Below are 13,977 nucleotides of genomic sequence, written 5' to 3' on the forward strand. Positions count from 1 at the left end.
GAGCCTGAGGGAATAGCTAGTATTGTAGTTTTGTCGCTTGCAGTACTAGTAGCACATATGAATCATGATATGGGTGGCTGTGATTGAAAAACAGAATATGGATAGGATAAGTTGAATGTGGCAATGGGTAACAGAGGGTTATTAACATTGCAGCAAATGGAAATTAAAGAAGCGGGTGGTGGTGTGTGTAATGTGTATAATGTATATAATAATGTAGACAAAAATAAGCAACAAGGACCCCAGAGGCTCATTGTCCAATCACTTTCAGTACATGAGGATGCGTGAGCTAAGGGCCTTATCCCCGGGGGAGGCAACCTAGATCCAAGAAAAGTCCCTATCTCACTTGGTTTCTGGCAGATGCATGGGATTGGGAATGGGGATTGTAGGCCTATAAAAAGGGACGCCCAAGTCCCAACCCTCCGGGGGATTCATATTATATATTTCTAAGTCAAAACAGACAGCTACGGAATCCCAACACACGTGTGCCCTCTCTCTGCTTTTCCTACCTCTTTCTCTTCCCTCTTTTTTAACTAACTTCCAAATCCTCCACTCTTTCCATCGTTTTCCACTTTGTGGACAATATTCATTAATATCCATCTCCTCTCCTCCTGGACCTTCTTCATTCATTTCATTTCTAAGGTGTCATCCCCATCCATCACTCTTTCCTTTCAGCTCACCTCCAATCACCATTTGCCATGTCATTTCTCTTCTATTATTACCTAACTAATTTATTATTTTTTTAATTGAACATCCATACATATATAAAACTTTATTATTTAATTTATTACTACTACGTTTAAATTAGAAAATAATCAAATTTTAGGAAATTAGAAGAAATACTCGGTGAAGCCATGAGATAGTTATGTATACGTGAAGGGAGGAGGAAGTCAGTTTGAGATTGGAGGTGAGTGGTGAATTATAATGGGCGTGAGGGGGTATAGGTGGTGGTGGTTAAGACCACATGTTCCCCATAAATGCAAGGAGACAGAAAGCAAAAGGCTTGGCTTATGCAGACTTCTCACCCTTGCTTGTACAGTTCTTTATGTCTCCCTTGGGTTGCTCTCACTGTCCCCATCCCCATCCCATATATGCTTGCTTATGTATTTGCCTAATTTCCTATAGTCGTGGAGCCATGTTAGCCTTTGCCTTTCCAATCTCTCTTTCATAAATCCTGTTCTATGTATGCCCGCTTCTTTCATTTGCTTCTCTATTTTTACCATTACATTTTTATTTATTATATATCTTAATTATATGTGGTAGCTAGAGCTTCCTCTACCTCTACACGATGGATCATCATCATCATCATCATCATCCATCTTCCTCATATGATCATTTTCTGTCTCTCTATCTCTTCTTTTTTCAAAAAATAAAAATAAAAAATAGAGGAAAAAAAAAGAGGGTAATTATATTAAGGAATTAATATTACTCAAACATAATGGCTTTTTTTTATTCTCCTCTCTTGCCCTCTCTTAAGAATTAGAAACGAGGGGTATTCTTGTAGAAACCGCAGTAGTCTGTTTTGTTATATATGGTTTTGTTTGTGTGTTTTATAAGGCATGCACAAGAATTATTTTGATGTGAATTTGTTCATATAATTAACACAGTAGAAAACGATAGTTTTAGAAAGCGACAGTGAAATGACACTTAGAAACCACATGAATTGAACATTATCAATCCATGCATGCGCATTTGAGCAAGCATGTGCTGGATGATCGTCACTTTCCTCGTGTGTATCATCAATATAAATACAGCTAGCTAGCTAGTTGTAGTTCTGCCTGTTAGTATTTCACACGCAAACGCAATTTATTTTGCAGTTGCATGAGCACAGCCATCATATCTAAAAACTCTTATATATCTCTTTTTCCATACAAATCCAAAATACACCATCTGAATTAGGCAAACATAGAATAGCGACAATATCTTTTACAAATTTAATGTTTGTTATTAAAACTCTTAAGAAAAAAGAAAAGAAAAAGGAAAAAAAAAAGAAAGAAAGAAAGAAAGAAACATGGAATGCAATGCAATTATCCCATACCATTACATGAACATGTGGTTAACATATATTACTCAGAGATGATATCCATTCTAAAAGGCTCCCAAGAAGGAGTTTTTTGACTAAAAAATCTTGCCACCACCCTTGAGTCCAAAATCCTGATGGCTTCCTCGGATTTAATGCATCTGGGCGTCTTGTATTGGTTAACTGAAGACCCCTGACACACACAAAAGTCCATCAGAGCATCAAAACCTCCCTGCTTCACAACTCTTATCTCTAGTGGTCCAATCGACTTGTCCTTTTTCCTGCATCTTCTATAAATCGAATCCAGCCATTCTTCCACCGTGGAGCAGCACTCTTCCATTATATTACCATCCAGCTCTGCTTCCACATTGATGTTTTTACCTTTCATTTTCAGCTCCCAAAATAGCACATAATGGCCTGGGATTGAGCTGGTGTCTGCGTAGCTAGTGTACTCCGTTAGAAGGAACCCCAGTGGCTCCAGCACCAGTTTTGCCTTTGTCACTGCCTTTAAAAGGTCATCTTCACTGGTTTTGTCTGTATCAATGCTTAGCACCACGTTCCTTCGGTGTACAAAACGGAATTGAGGAGCATTGTTGTGGAAACCGGTCACCATTAGAATATCTCCAACTCTGTATCTGTATAGCCCTGAGTGACACATTTTTAAATATAGCACGAATGAGAAAATGCTAGCTAGTTCTTCATAATTAATTTAATTAACTTACAAAGATTCTAAGATCAGTAATTGCCATATCTTTCATTGATTCCTTCAAGCAAGTAAAGTTCTATATGGTTAAACATAAATTGGTGCAGAATGGTTACAAAAGAATATTACTTGTAGCGTACTTAAGTAGAGTGAAGTGAAACCAAGTTGAAAATTTTTTCCATGGGAGATGAAAACATTAATAGAGGGAAAGTAGACTACAAAAGGGTAGTATGAAATACCCGGTTACATATATGGCGATTTTTACAATGATTGAGATAGGTTCTTTCTGCTTAAGAAGAAAGAGAGGAGGAATTAAATGAAGCATGTGGGTCAGATCTGATGAGAGAAAATAAATAAATAAAAATCACCTGTGAAAGTTGTAACGACAAGTTCATAATATTGACCAAGCTTCACATCCACCAGATCAACCAGTTTATCATTTTGGTCCTCCTCTAGGCAATTCTGATCAGAAACAGTACCATTGCAATGGACCACCTGATCTCCAACGTTTCTCTGAACAGGTAAGAACTCGAAATAGGCCATACTGGGGATGAGGGTGTAAGAGACATCACAGGGCTTGCTGAGTGGCTTGAAATTGATTCCAAAGTAGCATTCGGAAGAAGCATACATTGTGGATACCAGAGGGAGTCCTCCACCGAAGAATTCAAGGGTTGGGATGTATTGGGCCATGGACCCTGTAACTATAACTTCAATGAATTTTGTTCTCGGCCAAAGCTTCTTGATTATGCCTTCCCATGAACTCCCACTGCATTCACGCTCAATCAAATCTGCCAAATCTGAATTGGCTTTGTTGAGGAGGAGGATCTCAGACACTGCATTTCTGCAACTGAGGTCCGTGATCCAGTCGCTGACATGGCCTGATCTTATGTTGGAGCACAACTCGTTCCAGTAATCCTCTAAGAACTTGATAGCCCTCAAGAATGCAGATGCAAATACAGCACCGACCCTCAGAACCTCGTCCCGCTGTACCAAACCACAGAGTAACTGGCAGTACATGCTCTGCTTGCTGTCCGAACACAAAATGGTGTCGTCTGGGCTGGTGTATATGTTGAACCGGTTGAAAGGCCGGTTTGTGAAATTTTTGCTCTTGTAGTAGCTGGTTAGGACAGGCCTTGCCATCAAACCAGAGGGTGTTGTAATTTCTGGTTTGATAAACAAAAGGTACATTCCTTTTCCTTTGTCCAAATCTTCTACATACCTGAACTCATTATACATATATATATATATATATATATATATATAGGATACATAAGAAGAATTGTTTTAATTAATATACTGTTACATTAATTATTCAGAAACGAATACAAACTGAACTACTTACTTGTTAAGCACAGGCACAAGGAGATTATAAAAGAATGTCTTTCTGTCCAAGTCTTCAGCAGTGGAAGGCATCATCTTTGGCTGCCCTCCTGAAGTGCCAGAGCTGCGTGATATTGAAGTAACTTTGAAAAATTATGTTGGGAGGAAAATATATATATAATAATTTAAAGCATTTAAGCAATTGGGTACATGTTATCATTCATACCTTGTGAGAAGCTCAGTTATTTTCTGAGCAGAAATGATCTCCGAAGGCTCTCCATTAGCAATTCGTTCGATATAGGGCTTGACATCTTCATAGCTCACAACAGGGACTTTCTTCTTGAAGAGTTGCTTGTCAGATTGGCCACTGAGAAACCCCATCAAATATTCTGTACCTGCATTTGTTGCGAGTATCTGCTGCAATACCTGTTGTTGTATTTGGTATGCATTTGAAGTGAGGTCCTCCAAAAGCTTCATACCGGCTTCGCTGTCATTTGGATCGAAGAGGGGCAACATCCTTCACAGTTTTAGTAATTGATGGAAAACGCCAACTTATGATAGAATTCGGAATTTAATACTAAACTAGTGCTTAATTTTGGTAGCTAAAGGAGTGGTACTGCATACAAGTCATTAACCGCTGCTCTACATAACATCAAAAAGAAATTAATTAAGAAACATATACAAAACTAAATAATTCCAAGTGAGCAAAAAGGCCTTATCTGAACTGAATTGAATCAATTTAATTAGCATGGAATGAGGGAAAGCAAGAGCTGCAATGAGAAACGAACATATGACATTCAGGACGACTTCCTAATCTATCTATCTCACTCTCTCTTTCTTTCTCACTTGGAATTTGGAAGTGGTTTTTGCAGTGTAGCTTCTAAGAGTACTGGATGAGGGGATACGATTAAATAATAGATTCTGGAGGGGATTTTGGGAAATGACGTATATTCAAATTCTTAAAAATAGAGCAAAATTAAAAAAAAAAAAACAAAAAAAGAGAGGAAATGTAAGGGAAGTAGAGGCTATGGAGGTCCTACACACGTGGCCTTGTCTGGTAAGCTGTGAATCTAATAAAAATAAACTATTGGTCAAACTCAAAACCACCTAGCTAGAGGTGCCATTTATTCATTCAATTTTTCCCATTCAATTACTCTAGTATTGCTAGGGGTAGTATTAAAATAAAAATAAAGCTCTCAAAATTTCAAACTCAATCAATGGGTTCGTGTTGTACTGTGTTGCTTTAGATAAGCTTTGGTCAGCAATAAAGCATTAAAATTCAACCCATAAAGAGAATAGTGTGAAATAAAGGAGTGTAATTAAGAAAATAAAAAGTAATAATAAAAAGAAGATAGTTGTGAAGAAGAGTAGCCCCCATGGACGGAAGAAATTGAAGAATGGGACAAAACAATGCCACGAAAAGGGCAATCAAGGAGGACTCGCTTTACAGCTCTGGTTAGTGTGTTGAGCGAAGAGAGCGCAACAGGAAACATATTTTCAAGAGGTGGGCCCAGCTTTCTAATTTTTTTGTTTTTGTTTTTGCCTTTTTGGCTTAAGTTTGAGAGAGATGAAAATCAAGTAAGAAACAGAAGGTTTTGCTAATATTTAGTAAGGGGTTTTAGTTTTATGTGGCAATTGAAATTGATGATTGATGATGTGCAATTGATAAGCATGCAATTGCATATTTGCAATTTGCAAGCACACTAGATTACACAGTCCCCATGACCTCATTAAAGCGTTGGCTGACACATTTTAAGCCAAACATGGTGCTTGGAAACAAGGGGGTGTGTTTGGGCTCATTCCCTAATTGATTTCAGGCTGACACAGGGCGGTTGCATTGAGATTTTGGAAGTTTCTCCTTTCCACCACCACCAGCCATGTCCCCTGAGAGAGTTGAGTCCCACATGAAAAACTAGTTTAATTTTTGTGGCTATAACAAACTGAAATCTTTTTCTTTTCTTTAAACTCTCAAATCAACATGTTATTATTCTTAATCACCCAATAATCCAACTGCAACTTCAAAATCATAACAACTTTATATAAGTTTTGTCAACATCACCAAAACAAAGCAAAAAGCCTATATATATATATATATATATATATAAATTATAATGACTTTCAGTTCCAGGTGGTAGGATAGTCACAATCTCTCGATCAACTTCACGTGTTACACCATATATCTTACAACTTTATACATAAACTATTGTCATTTAAATAGTTTGTTCCTTCATTCAAGTGCCACTTTTACTCTATGTATAATCTATATCCATTGTGTATATGCCGTGAGACAATATACATATATATATATATATATATATATATATATAAGTGTGTGTGTGTGTGAAAGCCAATAACTTTTAACTTCACCCATTAAAAACTATAACATATATACTAGCTAGCAATCGATCATTATAAGACAAGTTCTGTTTTACAGCTTTAGCATTGACATGTTTTCCATAAAAGACAAAGAGAGATGGATAGGAGGATCATATGCAAAAGAAAAATTCAAAAACTTAAAAAAAAAAAAAAAAAAAAAGGTAATATATATATATATATGTTTTCGATGAGAGAGAGAGAGAGAGAGACAATGGTTGTCATGCTAGCGAATCATGTGTCATTTCAAGGACCCTACAATGAAATCATAAAAATTATGATTGGAAACCATTCCAACCAATGAAACAAAATTTATCGGGATCCTGACAAGCAAAGCCTTGTTGGATTATAAATTTATAATTTTGATTGCTACAAGTCAAGAAAGTTTCTGGTTTGCATCTGATCCATTTTGACTTGGTATTTTCAAGGATCCCATCTCAGCCTCGTATTTATTCAACCTTCAAAATTAAAAATACTGGAAATATTTACTCTTCTTTCTAGGCTCTCTCTAGTCTCTTTACCATCTCCCCAAGACGATCCAATATTAATCTTTCTGTCTTTCTTTCTTATGGGGAAAAGCCAATTACACTTGATGATGAATATTATATATAGTTATATATAATCACCCAAAAACAAAAAAAAATAATGATAATATATGTATAGTTGCATATATGACACTAGACACAATCTTTTGGTCCTTCAAAAAAAACCTTTTTATATATAAAGATGAATAACTTTTACTATCTAATAGTGATCTGTAAAGTGTGAGAGAGAAATAGTTTCTGCAAGGAAGATGATTTTCTTCCAAGTGAATCAGAAAAACTCAACCACTGTACTTCAACGTACGTAGAGGGCAAGAAAATTAAAGCTTTGAAGAAGACAAAATTAAGTTAGCTAGACTACCAAGTAAACCTAAAAACATAGAAAATGAACTTCTAATAGTATATATATGGTGCTGAAAACCCTGCCTTTACAACAAGCTAGTAAGAGAAATAAGGGTGGTTGTCATCTAAGCATTTGCTGTAAATTTAAAATATATATGTGAAAAACCATATATATATATATATATATAGCTGGGTAAACACAATGAAGAAGAAAAGTGAGTAAAATAATGGGTGAATGGGTGATATTAGGACATATTGATCGGGATATGCTAGATTTGGTTAGAAGGTGTTGATCATTTATAAAGAAAACAAACAAAGTAGGTGCCTTTTTGAGGGGACAGACCGCCCTTGGAAAGAGCAGGGGAAGAGGAGCAAAACAAGGGTGGGAGCAGTGGGTTTATAAACATATATATATATATATATATACACACACACACACATTAATATGATTTGCTGACCATCAAATTAATGTAAGAGTCTCAACTTCTTCAACTTCTAGCTCACTCACTTGGATTAATTCCACTTTTCTAAGTGCCTTCACTCACATTCAAAATCAATAACTCTCCGAACTATTTCACCAAAATTAATTTGTAAAGAGTGCACTACTACCTATGAGATGGGTTACATTTAGAACCTTTCTCCAAAGTTGCTTCATTAATTCCATGTGTTTTAAATTAATACATGTCAAGTATATATATATATATATATATGTATGTATACACACACATTTATATACTCCTATATAGATCAGTCATGGTTTTACTTTCTGAAGAGTTTACCTAGTCTTAATATTAAAATTATAATAATATAACCATATATATATATATATATGGTAACAATTATTAAGCATTTTTTTTTTTTCATTTGAAACAATAGATATATTAAAAAAAATTCGGTACATCACGGATCTACTATATCACTCACATACTAAACGTTTTATAGATTGGTTGGGTCTCCAAACTTCATTAAATCATTATTCTAGCTAGATTAATATTTGCATGGATAACAACGCATATATATAACTAGAAAGCAGTTAAAATTGAAAATATCTATTAAAGAATAATAAATTGACTGAGAAGTAAAACAAGGGAACATTCTTTAAAACTATAATATTGGTTTCCATACAGCTGATCAGAGCTGAATGGATCATGACTGGAGAAAAAGTAAAAATTGAAATAATATTGTCAAATATCGTGAATAACGTTTTCATTGGAACGTAAGGGAAGAGCTTGAATTCTTGGTTTTTCGAAAAGCTTCTGCTTCTTCATCTCTGTCTCTAGCTAGACTTTAATAAAGGTAGGAGAAAATCAGATACTCCTTGACCTAACCATTCAACATATGTGGAAGATGATACACACACATATATAGATATATCATATATGTGGGTAAAATATTTTCTCACCCACATATATCCATATACAAAATACATTGCCATAAGGTGGGGATGCTTAATTTCAAAAGTTCCTTCGACAAAATAAAGTTACTACAATATTAAATTAAAAGCTAACATTTATTAACTAATGTTTTGAATGTTGAATGGCCGGCAGGCATTTACATATGGAAAAGCAGTCTTTGTTTCATGTACATTCCTCTGAAAGCGATGGAGAGGATGAAGTTTCAACGTTCAAGTATTGACACATATATATAATTAAAAGGAATTTTTTTTTTTTATTAAAAAACTAACCACGAGACCCTATATACAATAATAGAGTATGACTAAATCTAATTTGTTGTTTTTAACCATTTTTGTAGGTAAACAAAGAAAGTAACATAAATAAAATTTTATATATATATATATATGTATGTATATGTATAGACAATGAGAGATTAAGAGTTAATTCAAAATGGTTAATTAGAAATAAAACATGTTTCTGGGGGTGGGATTAGTAATTAAGCAAACATATATATATATATATATATATGGAGAGAAGAAAGTGATGATGATCATCATATGGAGGGAGCCAAAAGTCTCGGCCTCCAATGTTGTTATAATACTAATAAGTGAAAAACAAATAACACCAGGCATATGGGATTGGACGCAAAATAATCATCGTTCACCAGATCCAAGACCAAGAACAAGAAGCCGTTAAATATATACGATAACCCTTCTTCTTCTTGTTCGTAGTCAGCTGCATAACTTCGTATAATATAATAGTAATAGTAATAATAATAATAATAAAAATGTTATTAATTAAAATGGACCACATGAATTCGGAGCAAAGGAAGCTGGGAGATTATTAGGGCGGCTTCTAACATGTAGTAATGACCAGGAGCCCAGGAGAGGACGGTGCTGTGAGTGGTCAACGTCAGTTGATCGTATATATACTATAGTCTTCTGATTTTCTTCTGTGGAAATAATTAATTAGTAAAATAAAGAAGGTCCAAAATCAACTTTTTTTTTTTTTTTGGTTTTTGATAAAGGTCCAAAATGAACTTGAATTGTATTAATCAGTATGTTTGTATATAATTAGGTTAGTTGTGATGATATATGATTGGATTCAGGGTCGGGGGCGTGGTGGGGTTAATTCATAAAGTTAAGGAGATGAGCACATACGCATGTTCGCTTTCCCTTGCTTGGGAAGAAGCTAGTGAAATTGCACATGGCAATCCGCGATTTCCTCGGGAAACAAACATCATTTTCATTTTTCGTTTTCAACCTCATCTTATGACATCTTTGAGCTTACTTTGCAAATTGCATGGGATCATACATTATTCATACAGTTATTAATTATACGTATAATTATATATATATATATATAAAATAAAAAAACCCCTTAATTATATATCTGGGCCACGTGATTTTTCACTTATCGAGCCCACAACAAATAAAAGTTAGAGATTTAAAACCCGGGGAATTTGGCCCAATACCCCTATAGGACCGAGCTTCATGAATTTTGCCCCCTCAATTTATTTCTTTTTTTATCTACCCTTTAATATCCCTTATAACCCTCAAACAAAAATCAATTACTTACATATCCTTTTATTTATTTTAAAATATAAAAAAAAAACACTTGGTGAGCGCCAAAACCCATGGCGTGAGAACCAGAGGCCGTATCATCGAGACCATTTTGTGGAGATCGCGGCTTTTCAGTCAGCCGCCGGCGCGGTACTGTGTGATCTAGCGCAGAGAAAGTTGAAGATTGAAGAAGATGGCATGGAGGCAAATGCTCTTCAAGGGGAGCCCAATTTCTCAACCCCTTTCACCAACTGGGTTCGCTAGATTCTTCTCCAAGCCATCCCCTTATGCAGGTTAGTGATTTTTTTGTCCTGGGTTTAGTAACCCATAAAAAGATTTTCTTACTTTCTGTTCGGTTCCCAGAGCAAGAAAAGAGAATTGATAAAGAAGAAAATTTTTCTGGGTTCTTGTGAATTTTGTGATTTGAACTTTGTAAAAAAATTGTCGATAGAAAGAGAGATCCAAGTAGCTGTTTTTGGCTGCTGAGTTAGAATCGAAATGGGTAAAATTGAATTTTATGTGTAAATCCAGGATTTACAGAGTGAGAAACTTGGCTGGTATTGAAGTTAATAGATTCACAGATAGGAAACATAGAGGAAAAAATGATGAATAAGGTTGATTATGCTTAGTTTCCCGCATTGTTTGGTTGGTGAGAAAGATGGGGAATAAAGGAAAAGGAAATATTGGTTTATAATTTATTTATCATTATTTGAGAAACTTATCTATACCAAGCTGATTACTGAATGCTGAATAACTCTTTAAGTTGGAAAAAGAAATATGGTTTTTGTTTCAACGTTATTATAGCATTGAAAAACCGTGTTCACTCTTGTCTGGTTGCTAAATGACTGATAAAGATGAAGAAAAGCAGAATTTGATGTTCTCCGTTTTGGTGATTTTACTTTTAGTGACTGGGAATTAATCCTACAAATCATGTTTTATGTTGGCTCAAGTGAGCAAGATTCATGCTTCCTGATGAGTGATGTACTTGAGCATGAAAGTTTATATGAAATAAAATTTGTTAGAATTAGATTAGATTACTGTGAAAGTGTTATAGTCAGTAGGAGATCTAAAGTTGTTGCTTTTGTTGCAGTGAAAGTTGGAATTCCAGAATTTTTAAATGGAATAGGCAAAGGGGTGGAATCCCATGCGGCTAAGCTTGAAACCGAGGTGGGCGACTTCCAGAAACTGCTTGTCACTCGGACGCTCAGGCTGAAGAAACTTGGCACCCCTTGCAAACAGGTATTTCCTAAATCTTTATCTACTATATATGCACATACTTGAAGCCCTCTGCCTTTTGGGTATATTATAATTCTTTCAGTATATCCGTCAATACATCTGATAGTATTGCAGATCAGAAAATTTGGTTATAGATTGCTTGCTTAAATCTAAGTGAAAGATTTCATGAAAAGTAGGGTGATTAATTTATGTTTATGGTTTCTTAAACTCTTCTAATGAAGAAAGTTTAGGGATGCTTAAAGGAAACTCTGACTATCCGGGAATGGTTAATTTATCTTTTAGTTTGGCAATGGTACTGCAACTTGAAATCACCTTAGTTCTGGAGTTTTGTTCTTTGTTCTGTTCCAATGGTTGCAAATATTTTTGTTTTACTGGGCAAAAGTGAAAATGTTTCAGGAAGACAGCATGCAGAATTGCTTTGAGAGCTGTCATTTATATCATACTGGTAGAAAGAAAAGATGTTATTTAACGAAAATGTTTACCAAAATTGAAATGCAGTGCCGGAGTATGTGTTGCTTTATATTTGGTAATGATATAAACTTTCTAAATACTGACTCAATGAGTTTAGGCTTCTTCCCTAAGTGATGTAATATTTTCTTGTCTTGTTGTACTGACTTTTGCTTCTGAAATACTGTAGGCCTTGTCTTCTTCTTCATTTCTCTATCTAAGAAGAAAGAGTTAAAAGTAGTGCATATATTTTTTGTTCTGCTACTTGTTAAATTTGTTGGTGAAAGGCGTAATGAAAGTTGCGGTTTTCTTTAGGATTAAGTTCTTTGGGACTTAGCTTCATTTGATGGTTTGAAGAGATTAGATTACTTATATCTGAATATGATTTTTGTTTTTCAGAGGAAGCTGATATTGACACGCACCCACAAGTATAGGCTGGGACTATGGAGGCCTCGAGCGGTACCAATGAAATCCTAACTAGTTTAGGACTAGCTTGCTTATTGAGAATGTATCAAATGTCACATTACAGGTGGAACTATGCGGGTTTTACTTTTGTTTCTTAGTAAAGATGTCATTGCAGAGTGATGTAGGAAACATGCAGAATTTGATGTCATCTGGTGTTTAACGTTCACAATGCCTTGATAAGCCCATTATCATTGTGAAGTTTCGAATTATTTTGATATCCTTCTGGTTCAAATTAATTTGTTTAATTATCAACTTTATCCCGGATAACCAAATAATAGGATAAATGAGTTTTAATTAGTTCAACTTAGTTTAAAAAACAAGTAAGAAGTTGAATTAGTAATGAATATTCATCCAGCAATAATGTTTACAGTAGTAGCAGAGGCATAGACTATGCAATAGAATTCTCCGTTATTGTATTCTGCTGTTTCTGCTACATGAAGAAATAGCTCTTTAAAAACTCGTTACAACCTCAAACTTGGTACTCTGTTCTGTAAGCCAAATTCAGCTCTCTCTGTTTGTGTCTCGAAACATAATACTCATCTAAATGGTAGTCGAACTCGAGACCTTATGTCTAAGATAAATGGAAGAATTCAGAGCTCCTTATCATGCTCAAAGCCAAACAAGTTGCTTTCATCTATAAAATAAAAGCGAAAATCATATAGTAAACTAAGAAGCAACATAGGCATAGTATCTTCAAACTTAATCGGCCTCAAAACTCCAACTGAATGGAGTTGGCTGAATACACAATTGGTTTTAAAGACTGCCATAATGCCAGTGACAACTGATGTACATGCTTGGAGTCTTAGGCACTTCAACATTCTCATCATATCTTTTGATGTATACAAATTCTACAATGGACCCAATAGAGGTACCTATAAGATAAAACATAAGGTAACTTCTGGTTAGAACTCACAAAATCCATGTTAGCAATAGCTGCAGACAGTTTATATGAGAACTCGACCGGTATAGAGAAAACATACGTGGGTAGAGAGGAGCAAGGTCCAGATGGGTTGTTATGGGTACAAAACTTGCTTCATGCCATCGAAAACCACTACATTGCTCCCTGGTTTGTAGTTCGTTTACACTGCAATCACATCTGGAGCAAGTTCCCGAATTCATAAAAAGCCTATTACAATGTATCGTGTAGTCACAAAGATTATAACATGAAAACTATTCTCAAGCTTGCGAACAAAAAACATAGGAGAAAGTACTTGAAACAGGTCATACTCATGAACAGATACACAAAAGGATGACAGAACATTTGGTTGCTAATTCATGCCTGCCAGTGCTACGTGTGGTGACAATATGTATGAGATTGGTTCCCCATACAGCCTGATCGAAAGATGAATTCATATTGCCCACTGGAGTAATTATAAAAGAATACAACAAAAATAAAGGAAAAAGATCGATGGGCAAATCGTACATGAATCCATATGGTTTTACAATTTTGAAGATGAACACAGGAAACTGCATCACATCATACACGAGAACCCAAGATACCTGAAAGTTAGAAAACAAATATACCAATACAGTTATCTTCACCTTGTAAAGTTACCCTAAAACAAGAGACATAACC

The 13,977-nt window shown here is 35.2% G+C and overlaps 2 protein-coding genes across 2 annotated transcripts; one reads left to right on the forward strand and one right to left on the reverse strand.

Annotated features, from left to right (window-relative positions):
• Positions 1-1,836: 1,836 nt before the first annotated feature.
• Positions 1,837-5,004, reverse strand: LOC107431775 (indole-3-acetic acid-amido synthetase GH3.17). Its single transcript, XM_016042766.4, has 4 exons — positions 4,267-5,004; positions 4,063-4,164; positions 3,089-3,939; positions 1,837-2,662 (listed from the first exon to the last, which is right to left on the reverse strand). Exons 1-4 carry the CDS (start codon positions 4,554-4,556, stop codon positions 2,064-2,066), a joined length of 1,842 nt encoding a protein of 613 aa, XP_015898252.2. The 5' UTR covers positions 4,557-5,004; the 3' UTR covers positions 1,837-2,063.
• Positions 5,005-10,306: 5,302 nt separating this feature from the next.
• Positions 10,307-12,599, forward strand: LOC107428972 (uncharacterized). The gene is made up of 3 exons (XM_016039579.4): positions 10,307-10,546; positions 11,344-11,492; positions 12,336-12,599. The coding sequence occupies exons 1-3, from the start codon at positions 10,447-10,449 to the stop codon at positions 12,411-12,413; spliced, it is 327 nt and encodes a 108-aa protein (XP_015895065.3). The 5' UTR covers positions 10,307-10,446; the 3' UTR covers positions 12,414-12,599.
• Positions 12,600-13,977: the final 1,378 nt, after the last annotated feature.

The sequence above is a fragment of the Ziziphus jujuba genome, chromosome 12, assembly GCF_031755915.1.
Source record: "Ziziphus jujuba cultivar Dongzao chromosome 12, ASM3175591v1".
Taxonomy (NCBI): domain Eukaryota; kingdom Viridiplantae; phylum Streptophyta; class Magnoliopsida; order Rosales; family Rhamnaceae; genus Ziziphus; species Ziziphus jujuba.